The sequence below is a fragment of the Ruditapes philippinarum genome, unplaced genomic scaffold (assembly GCF_026571515.1).
Source record: "Ruditapes philippinarum isolate M1 unplaced genomic scaffold, ASM2657151v2 ctg1068_1_1_1_1, whole genome shotgun sequence".
In the NCBI taxonomy this organism is placed as follows: domain Eukaryota; kingdom Metazoa; phylum Mollusca; class Bivalvia; order Venerida; family Veneridae; genus Ruditapes; species Ruditapes philippinarum.
In genome coordinates, this window is record NW_026864182.1 from 216974 (window position 1) to 229262 (window position 12289).

Sequence of the window (12289 nt, forward strand, 5' to 3'; positions counted from 1 at the left end):
TTACACTAGCAAATACATAAACAGTCCCTTACGTACTGTTTTATGAACAGTTTCCCTACATATAGACACAAACATCTGACAAATATTTCATCATTTTTTTAATTAATCTTGCAGAAGGAGGGCACTATTTAATCACTTTCAAAGGTTTATAATATTTCTTGATACTTTTCACAGAATAAAAAACAGTTCAAAAACTGTAAAATGGTGAAAAAAAAACTAAGATAATTTAATTTCTTGAAGCTAGTAATTGCTATGGAAACACTTCAGTAAAATATCAATGTGCGTGAAAAAAATGAAAACTTTAGTATGCAAAAATTGAAAGTTATCGTAATATCTGGCAAATACATTCAGCCAAAAAACTGAAATTCCTGTAGACAAACCTATAAACTGATTTGTTTAAGCCGGTTTTTATTCTAATGTTGGTATAATTGGATATTTAGTTCAACCAACAATGTAAAGTGACTAGGTGGGAAGTTCACCAGTGTTCCTTAATGGGAACAAATTAAAAGTGTCCTTCTGTGCATCTTTTCAGCAATAGTTTGGCTCTTCCAGCAGATTAATAACTTTTTTTACAAAGAAGAAAATGACCTAAGCTTAAAGATAGTACCAGTTATACATACCCTAAGAAATAGAAAATCCTACCTATTACCATGAAGCCCATTGCATATTCTCCAAACATTCACTAAACAAATACTAAAAGCATATCTTTGCCCTTGAAGTGATAGTCACATATAAGTTGAATAAACTAATCCTTGCAACTAGTGAGATTCTCCTCACATAATGTAATGTATCAGTTATTTTGCAAGACAATACAAATGGTAAAACTATTACAATGGCTTGTATTTCCGCGGAAAATGCAAAACTGGCACATATCATACACAGACGGGCATGAGATACTGCCACTTTTTGTACGAAAAAAATAATTTTTTAATGACTTGAACACACATTACAAAACCAATCCAGAAAATCATTATATATTCATATCATAGCAGACCCAGATTTACAAAATGGCTTATTGGGAAAATGCTTGATTTGATAATGGTCCCAAAAAGGATTAATAGCTAACATCAATTTGAATAAAGGAAAAGCATAATTATTCTTTTATTATGATAACTCTTACAATAAATTTGGGGATACAGATAGTATAGTTAAGTTGTAGATGTGTTTAATTTTCCTTAAAACTAACTCAAAAGCTTTTTTGGAGGCTAGATTTTGATTCCATGGTACAGATACAATGTGCAATTGTAGTAAAAAGCATAATAACCCAACAAGTGCAAGTAGTGATAATACAACCTGAATAAAGCCCCGTCTGACCATGTCCTAAACTGTTCCTTTATTTTGATATTGAAATCACCAATACAAAGCACAAAGCCAAACTAAAAGCAATTTAAGTTCATTACAACAATTTAAACCTATTTCAATATATTTTGACTTAAGTTAAGGGACGGATACGGCAAATGACCACCATTCTCTATCAAGACTTTTATACATGTGTGAAGTTTTACACTTATGATGTAACATTTGATATAAACTAATGGCCACATCAAGTCAATCAAATAGTAGTGTGACAATGTGATGATAATTATGCATGACTATGAGACATAATTATGGCTAATCCATTGACATTATTTCTGCAGTCACATACTGTATTAGTGGTTAAGTAAATGACTACTAAATATTGGGGAAATTTGCTAATTGACGAAAATAGCTCAAATTTCCTCACCAATCTATCATTAAATTCTACCCTTGAACGATTCGCTAAAACATTTGTATTTCCTCATGCAAAATGTCTGGAATTTTAAATTCACTAACTTTTCGACAAGCAGAAATATCCGCTTATATAGTACCTTATTTATTACTTACATAAAGTCCTGTAGAGCAGCCCTTGTTAGTGAAGGTACTCTTATCACTACATTATAGTCTGTCAAGTGCTAGTTATTAATAAAAACTTACCTCAACAAACTTTTGGACGGAGGACTTGGTTTGTAATGCGTTCTCTATAACTTTACCAGACGTTTTATAATTCTCTACAAATGATAGGTAACTGTCCTGCACTGTCTGACCAGAAAACTGTAATATTAAAATATACTTATTGCATTACCCTAGTACAATACATTGACAAATAAACCATAATTATTCTGTAACTGTCATAGAAATTCCCTTTTGTTATAACAAAAAGAAGTTTCTATAAATGTATTCTCAACCAGAAGGGAATTTTTCGTATACTGTGACTGTTCCAAGTACATGACTGTGACACGAATGATTCAGTGTGATTCTGTCCTAATTCATTGAACTTAAGAACCAATTATGATAGTTCTGTGAAGAATACTCAAAGTGGTCTATATTACAAAGAATATAACACTATAGATTCTAACTCCAAACTGTCTGAATACTTGTAATAGTATGAACCTCACTATACCACCAAGGGTGACCAGTATACCAGTGTTGTCTGTCAAAAGGTCAATGGATATAATCTGAAATATTTCACATTAGTCTTTATTCTATAAATGACAACTTAACTCCAAATATGTTCATTTAAATTTGCTCAGAAGACTTACAGTTTTCAGTATAATATCACCAACTGTACTGGTATCAGTATTCCAGCGGGTCCACACTTGATTAAGGAACTCCAGGTATATCTGGTGGTGGGTAAGAATCTCTGGAATCATGTAAAATATGTTGTCTACAACACGCTCATCTATTCCAGATACTGTCTTTAATGGGTCCATATAACGCTGAAATATACCAAAACGACATAACATTATTAACAAGCAATTATCATAGTATTGCAAGCAAGTCCCCTACCAATTGGAACCTCAGCAACATTCTTAAGGGCCATTGGCCATTCACTTAATTGTTTCTATTTTAGGTAAATTTGTTGAAAAAGTTCTTAAAAAGTGATCACAGGAAACAGTTTTTTATGTACAGACAGACGGACTGAAGGACACTCTAAAGTTATTTTTTAAACATCCCTGTTATCAAAATATAACATTTTTAAAATCCTATCATGATTGAAGAAGTTGGAGTAAAAATTACCAATTTCTCAAAAAAAAAATCTAAGTTCAAAAGGGGCATAATTCTGGAAATAGTCTTGCTAGAGTATTGAACACTCACAAATGTTGAGTGATAATAAGAAACATTTATATGAAGTTTGAAGTAGATACATTCAGAAAAAGAAGTTATTAAAAAAAAAACAATGTTTTTTCATGAAAATTTTAAGTTCAAGGGAGGTAATTCTGATAAATTTTGTGCTAGAGTTGTAAACCTTGTCACATATGATGTGGTTGATTACAAGCAACTTATATTTAAAGTTTGAAGAAAATGCCTTAAGAAATAAAGAACTTATAGTGAAAAAACTTAAAAACTAGAACCAGAAATCTTGAAATTCAGTCTATTTGTTGCCATAGCAACCAGAATTTTCAACATAGGAAGACAAGAAAAGGATGTGCATAATTTCCATACTGCCATATACCAATATGTCAAGTTTCATAAACATATTTTCAGTACTTTTTGTGTTATCACTGGATCCAGGTTATGTGTAAAATTTGCCATATTTTCAGTCTATTTGTTGCCATAGCAACCAGAATTTTCAACATAAGAAGAAAAGAAAAAGACGTGCATAATCTCCATACTGCCATCTATCCATATATCAAGTTTCATTAAAATATTTTCAGTACTTTTTGCGTTATTGTGGGATCCAGGTTATGTGTAAAATTTGCCATATTTTCAGTCTATTTGTTGCCATAGCAACCAGAATTTTCAACATAGGAAGAAAAGAAAAAGACGTGCATAATCTCCATACTGCCATCTATCCATATATCAAGTTTCATTAAAATATTTTCAGTACTTTTTGTGTTATCACGGGATCCAGTTTTGTGGACGGACGGACTGACAGACGGACGTACCAAAATTTGATGTTTATGAGGCAAATGAGCTCATAAACACCACCTGGACCAACGTCCATAAGCAAAATAAGCTCATAAAAACAAAAAAAAACTCTTAATTTTAAATTTTATGAGTTTATGTTCTTTATTTAACTACGGAATAAAGCTCATAATAATCAAATGTTGGCTCGGACAGACGGACGGACGGACAGACAGACGGACGGAGGGTAAACCTAAAGTCCCCTCCGGTAAACTGGTAAGGGACTAATAAATGACAAGTTGCCAGGTCCAAAGTAACTTTAAAGATTTGTAACCTTGTCAAATTAAAAATCTCTGAACAAAGAAAACACTAGGCAAAAATGGCCCGATTTATATTTCAATTGTAATCAATTATATGTGGTAACACCTTACATAATTTTGATATTTCATCTGTCAATCAAAATGAAGCTTGTACAGGACTGGTACATATACACTCAGAATTCTTTTCTTTTCAGTCTTATTTACTCAGTGCATTTAAACTTCTATTTAACCAGTGACCTTTACTACCTTGTGGAAATCAAATAAAAAGTCCAGACAAAGAAGGTAATACCAAGTGAAAACAAGTGGAATGGTGAAATTATTGCACTTTAACAGTCATTTCATTATCAACACTTTCCTGCTTGTACTCTTTAACACTTTGTCACTTGAACCTTCAAAATACATGTATCAAAAAAATGTATCAATGTATATTAGTTATAGTTCGATTGTGTAGGAAGCTTAAAGCTTTTAGACACATTTTCGAATCTGTTCCTGGAACCAGCCAGTACTGAGCATTGAGTGTAAACTTTCTTGCTAAAAGAAACAACAGCTTGCCCTTGACAGGGTTTGAGCCCATGCAGAAAGCAATACTTAGATTACTATAATACAGTGCATTAACCACTGGGTCATGCCACCAGAGAATTCATTTGTAATAGATCTTTAACAGTAAATCTTAACTTTGTATAAAATATACAGTTTCATATTTACTGTGATGCTTATTCTTAAGATGGCCTGCTGACAAAAAAAAATCTGTCTAAAACTACAAGGTGTATAATAAATACTACCTGTGGGGAGATATCATATATACTAATAGTGCCAAACAACAATATTCATAATTAACATATAATTAGTTTCATACTAAATTCAAGTCAATAACAATGACCCATATTCTGACATCATTTCATACCAGATTTTTATTTGTTAATCATCATAACCTAGCAAGTTTTTTTGGCATTTATGAGGCATACCTGGCAAGAAGTTCAATAAATGCCGGCAAGTCTGTGGCTGCTAATTGGCCTCGTATTGTTTACAATAAGCTATTAATTAACTAATTTACAAGTCATACAGATCCGCAGCTTTTTGAAACCATCAATGAAAATAACTACAGGAAAAACAGTATCATACCTTCAACACTGTCTCCTCTAATTACAGGTAAACAAAGAAACAAGAAAAAAATATATATATCAAGCATTTAAATAGTGATTTTAATAAGTGCTGATGAAAAGAATCCACAGAATCAGAGCAATTGTCAAGTTATTATAAAGTACATTATCACAATGGAGAAATGGAATCACTGTTTTATTTACTGCAAGATTATACATTTTAATGTGTAAAGATTCATTCACTGTATCTTAAACAATTCAAAGTTTATCATTTATTGTGATTAGAAGAATCAGATCTGTTTCTTAACAGAAGGTCAGTTAATCTGATCTGTAATCAAAATTGAATCACTGACAGATGGTGATGGTGTTGGTAGTTTTCACTCCAGATCACGACAGTAAGCCACATTGAATTTACCAGAGCACAGTTCAGCCATCACATCGTTCCTGGGCAGGCTGTCAAGCAGCTTACCAGTACTAATTGCCTTCACTTTCGCAAGGAACTCGGATTACTTCAGTACATGCAAGAGCAGAAGTGCAATGCGAATGACAATATAAAGGATTTCATGATCAATCACAACGAAAGTGACCCGTGACATCCGGGAATCGAACGGTCTGTCGTGTCGCCCGATTCACAGTCCACCGTCTACCTTTTGAGCTAACCGGACAGCTAAACTGACACTGACTGATCTATAACTTACTTATAAAATACCGCACATGCCCCGCCCTCACCTTTTTACATTCAATTTAATTTTTGAAATCAAGTTCAAGTCTTGTAAGAGAGTACAACCTCATTTTTCAGTTACAAATCAATCCTTGACACATTGACACATTTCTGACATAAATTTTCTTCAGATAAGAATTCTACAGTTACAGATATTCATTTTAATGTTGAAATGTTTTGATATTCAGGTGTATTCTCTTTCATCATTTCTTTGTCTGTAGATCTTGTTTTAATTTATGATTCCATCAGAATGATATGTCTCTCTGGGCAGAGATAATCATCATGAACAGGTGCCCCCAACTGTTTCTTACATAAAGTAGCATCATGACAGTGTTAACTTATTACACCAACTAAACTAACAAACTAACCTATATTGTCAATAAACACTGGGACAAATAAAAAAAGTTTAACATTATCAAAGCCTACAGATTGGACCTTTATGGCCATGTGTCCTTACTTTAAACCTCAGCAATTTTTCTTAGAGAGAATAAAGCCTAGTGTATACTAGTAAGTTATATTTTTCTCTTTAAAACCCTAGGTAGACTAGCTGCCTCTCACAGTGGGGTTCAAACCAACAGTGATGAGGGGCTAGTGATTCAATGTCAGTGACCTTGACCACTTAGTTAAACACCACATGTAAATCCACATAAACCCATTCATTCAGGCATTGTTATTTACATATGATATGTAACCACAGGTTTGATAAATAATTTACAATAGATGTAAAAGAAGTGGACCAAGCTGGTGACCTTTACTGACCTCTGAGGTCGGGACAAAATATTCCATTCAGCTATACACCAATACAAGGATAGTCTGTTTACAAGTAAAACTATGTATTAAAAGTAATCTATATATTTAGTAGACAAATTAAGTTGCCAATCAAACAAGGTGATATCATCTATGCAACATTTACATCTACCAGATAAAATCTATTAACTTATTCCTCCCTCCTGTCAATAAAAATTAAGGAATGTCCTTAAATATAGAATATAAACCACACGATAGAGTATTTTTAGAAACAGCTTAAACCAGATGATATGCTTGAATAGTACCTGTACATTTCCGGTTCAATATTAATTGAATTCTACAAGTATTCCAGAAAACCGTCAGAAAATTGAGAAATTATATCAATTAGGAAATTGCAAAGTAATTGAAAGTTTCTCAGTCAATATTTAACAGGTTAACACATGCTAGAAGATTATCCCAGATACTGAGAGGGCATTTTGATATTCTGCCTGTATCAATATAACTACTCTGGTTTAGATTGTGCCAAAAGTTAATGAAAAAAAAACAAAAACAAAAAACAACAACAAAAACATAAAAAGGTAATTTACTAAAATCAAAATTTAATACACTATCACAAATATCCAAATTTCATTCTCTACTTGTTCAACATAGCCTTACTATAAGAGCAAAATCTATTTTTAGCTTCTGTGACCTTCACCTTAATAAAATTGACCTTAAACCCAATCAAAGACTTGAGGTCATTGTGACAGTCATTTTTGTTTGTTTGTTTTGTTTAACACGTATTTTAACACATTCTTTGTCAGCTCATCTCAAACAGCTTTTCAGGGATAACTAACAAGTAATTACCCATGCAGAGCTTTAACTACAAGCTCTGGCTAACAAAAAAATATACATTTGCAGTGCAACAGCAACACAAATATGTAAAAGTTCTATCATTCAAAACAACAATAATCTATCTGTATTAAAATAAAAAAGATCTATACAATATTCCAGCACTACTGAAGAGTGATTAGATTGTTCAGAAAAATGTATAAATATACTGTTGCCAGTTGGAAATCTGGCAGCTCATCACCTCTGATAACACTTTATTTCATTGAAACAACAGTAAACATTTATGTAAAGGAATAAACTGAGAAACTCGGTTAATTAGTTATTTAAAATACTTCCTCCTCCAAGCCGGAGTTCTGCAGACCAATATAACCTGACAGACTTACTGCAGACAGACCTCTACCTGGTAATGTCTAGATAGATATAAAAATGTCCAATGCACTGCATCCATCAGAGATAATTCAGTATAAACATATCTATTGTAGTCTATCTGATAACCAATCATACACTCCACGTTTTCAAAAATCATGGTTCAAATGTAAGGAATCATAAAATTCATTCTACTATCTCGAGTTTTATGGTTTTATGATTTCAGATGTAAGCTGTTGCACCAATCATAGTTCTTTTGGAAAACAAAGTTTTTATCAATAAACAGGAGATGTTTGTAAAACATGTATGCCCTCACCGTCATCCACCAATAAGTCATGTTAAATGGACTTCCTTATTAACTGTTACTTTGTAACTTACCTTTTATGACCTGCCCAATCTCCCCATATAATCTTAGGTTTTAGTGCTCCATCAAGCTTATACTGGTTAAGGTCACAGTTAGTTTTACCTTCAACATATTTCCCTCTGAAGATCAATTGGGGTCATCCACTAGTCATGACCAGTCGCCCCACCAAAACTAAAGACTATATGCCCAAGTATTTTCAAGTTTCTGTTTATATGTGGTGAAGGTGACCTTGATCTTTGACTTACTGACCTCAACATTAATAGTGGCCATTAACTACTACATCAAATCAGAGAACCACAGGCCAAACATCTCAAATCATGGTAAAAGAAGCTTCTTGTGGGCAAGGTCACTGTGACCTTGACCTTTGATATATAGACCCCAAAATCTTTAGGGGTTTTCAGAACTTGTTATTATCAACATGGGCCTACACCAATGTTAAGACTATATGCCAAAGTGTTCAATTGTAATCAGTCAAGCTCTGCCCTGATAAACGATGCACATAGCAATATATACCAAGAGAGGACTCTGTACAAATGAAATTGTGCCACTTAGTGTGTGAAAGATTTTTTATGACATCATGTATAACTTGTCACCAAAACAGAAAATTTGTGAAGATAGATTTATAGACCTTTCTTGACAATTTTTACACATGAGCCCAAATTACATTTGCAAAGTTGGAGTACAAATGCTGCAAAAATGGTCACACTCCTTTTAAAATACATTAGTATGGGTACTGTTACAAACTTCTTAGGTGACCTTCAATATTCACCCTAAAGGCATGTGTAAAGTGTATCATGCATCAAGACCTTATTTAATACAGTAGGTATGTATAATTGTAAAATTTCTGTGCATCTCAGCAGTCATTTTGCATCTTATTTTCAACATGATCTATTTCAACATACAGCTGCATCAATTTGACCCATTTACAACATTATTACATCTGACTAACACAGCTACAAAGAATTTGCAAAAGCCCAATACATCATTTGTGTTTGATTCACCTGAGAAGAATTCCAGTTTATGAGTCAATGATGAAGTTAATTGTTCTACCACTTTTTTATATATACTATCCAAACACCTTGGCTTCTTATCTGTTGTAATCTAATTTACACTGTTTTACATCACATAATTTACACTGGTTTACATCACACATAATTGCTGGAATTGTGACTTCTGTTTTGGATAAAAGCTGGAGAAGAATTGTTCTGCAGTTACATGCATTTGATGAATGACTATTTGGTAAAAGTTCTGATATTTTTAATGTAATTTTATGTCCTACTGTTATAAGCCATAATTATCAAACCTGAGGGTAATAAAAATGACAAAGTTTATTTGGAGATCATTTCTCCCTAATTGCAATGCTAGTGTTATTCCCTTTATTTTTTTGTGGAGGATCCTATTTGTTTGCCTGCATATATTCCTAGATTCAATAACAGTGCCTTTAAGCTGCAGTATCCAAAAAGTGATACATTTTTACCACCAATATAGAGCCACTGACCAGACTTCACATCTGTACACTCTTGCTCTACACTGTTGGTAACAAAACTTAGGTATTTTGATATTGAAATCCTTTAAAGTTTGAATAGATTGTTCCAAAATCAAAGCTAACAAGTACGTCAGTTTCACGGTAAAACAGTAGCTGAAGATTTAACCATAACCATAAGATAGTCACCTAACCATAACATAGTTACCAAACAATTGTCAGAAAGTCATGTTTTTCTGGTGAAATAACCTTTCTCCTGTTTTATTTTGAGATATGACTAATTGTAAGTAATTTATACCTGCCAATAAATTCTTACAAAAATTGATGTAGTCAATGGTCTGTAAAAGTAGTTCTGACTTGGGTTTTCCTCTGAAATTTGTTTGAAATAATGACTCTAACATACTCCTAGAATTGAAATGAAAAGTCAACCAGTACAAACTTTACTGTCAGCAAATATTACAATATTTTTTTCAGAACTTTAACTGTCAATAAACATTGTAAAAGTATAATTTATTTTAATATATTTCTATTGCCCTTACTGTCAGTAAACATTGCAAAAGTACATTTCTGTTGTCCAGAGACTATCAGAAAACTTTGCAATAGTACATTTATTTCGTCCATACTGTTAGCAAACATTGCAAAAGTAGTACATTTCTATTATTTCTATTGTCAGTAAACATTGCAAATGTACATTTCTATTGTCCAAACTGTAAGCAAACATTGCAAAAATACATTTCTATTGCCCTTACTATCAGAAAACATTGCAAAAATACATTTCTATTGGAATTTGCCCATTATTTTTATTGCCCTTACTGTCAGCAAACATTACATAAATAAATTTCTACTGGTGCAGGTCATTGCCTAAAACCGTTGTTATACACTGCAATAATACATTTCAACTGTATTTAATGTCTGTTTTCACAATAGAATATTCCTTTTTTGTTTTCCTTTATATCAGTTAACATTGCAACAGTCAATTTCTATTGTTCAAACTGTCAATAAACATTGCATTAAATTATTCCCATCACCCGTCAATATTTCAAATGCATTTCTATTACCCAATTTAGCTGTAAATGCAGCAAGAAATAGCAATAGTATATCACTTTTGTCCAAACTGTGCTTTTCTGTTGCCCTCCTGCAAGGGGGTAATTGTACATATCTCTATTGCCCAAACTGTGGGCTTTTTGTTGCCAGCCTGCAAAGGGGGTAATTGTACATATCTCTATTGCCCAAACTGTGGGCTTTTTGTTGCCAGCCTGCAAAGGGGGTAATTGTACATATCTCTATTGCCCAAACTGTGGGCTTTTTGTTGCCAGCCTGCAAGGGGGTAATTGTACATATCTCTATTGCCCAAACTGAGGACTTTCTGTTGCCCACCTGCAAAGGGGTAATTGTACATATCTCTATTGCCCAAACTGTGGGCTTTCTGTTGCCCACCTGCAAGGGGGTAATTGTACATATCTCTAATGTCCAAACTGTGGGCTTTCTATTGCCTGCCTGCAAAGGGGGCTATTGTACATATCTCTATTGCCCAAACTGTGGGCTTTCTGTTGCCCACCTGCAAAGGGGTAATTGTACATATCTCTATTGCCCAAACTGTGGGCTTTCTGTTGCCAGCCTGCAAGGGGGTAATTGTACATATCTCTATTGCCCAAACTGTGGGCTTTCTGTTGCCTGCCTGCAAAGGGGGTAATTGTACATATCTCTATTGCCCAAACTGTGGGCTTTCTGTTGCCCGCCTGCAAAGGGGGTAATTGTACATATCTCTATTAACCAAACTGTGGGCTTTCTATTGCCTGCCTGCAAAGGGGGCAATTGTACATATCTCTATTGCCTAAACTGTGGGCTTTCTGTTGCCCGCCTGCAAAGGGGTAATTGTACATATCTCTATTGCCCAAACTGTGGGCTTTTTGTTGCCAGCTTGCAAAGGGGGTAATTGTACATATCTCTATTGCCCAAACTGTGGGCTTTTTGTTGCCAGCCTGCAAGGGGGTAATTGTACATATCTCTATTGCCCAAACTGTGGGCTTTCTGTTGCCTGCCTGCAAAGGGGATAATTGTACATATCTCTATTGCCCAAACTGTGGGCTTTCTGTTGCCTGCCTGCAAAGGGGGAAATTGTAAATTTCTCTATAAACCAAACTGTGGGCTTTCTATTGCCTGCCTGCACAGGGGGTAATTGTACATATCTCTATTGCCCAAACTGTGGGCTTTCTGTTGCCCGCCTGCAAAGGGGTAATTGTACATATCTCTATTGCCCAAACTGTGGGCTTTTTGTTGCCAGCTTGCAAAGGGGGTAATTGTACATATCTCTATTGCCCAAACTGTGGGCTTTTTGTTGCCCGCCTGCAAAGGGGGCAATTGTACATATCTCTATTGCCCAAACTGTGGGCTTTTTGTTGCCAGCCTGCCAAGGGGGTAATTGTACATATCTCTATTGCCCAAACTGTGGGCTTTTTGTTGCCAGCTTGCAAAGGGGGTAATTGTACATAT

The 12289-nt window shown here is 34.1% G+C and overlaps 1 protein-coding gene across 3 annotated transcripts in view; it reads right to left on the reverse strand.

Moving 5' to 3' along the window:
* Positions 1–12289, reverse strand: part of LOC132724734 (rho guanine nucleotide exchange factor 17-like) — a 55404-nt gene that overhangs the window by 17745 nt on the left and 25370 nt on the right. For all 3 annotated transcript variants that reach the window (XM_060709682.1, XM_060709684.1, XM_060709683.1), the window contains exons 4-5: positions 2559–2735; positions 1954–2070 (exon numbers count right to left, since the gene is read on the reverse strand). In XM_060709682.1, the coding sequence (XP_060565665.1) occupies positions 1954–2070; positions 2559–2735 (294 nt within the window). The remainder of the gene's footprint in view (positions 1–1953; positions 2071–2558; positions 2736–12289) is intronic.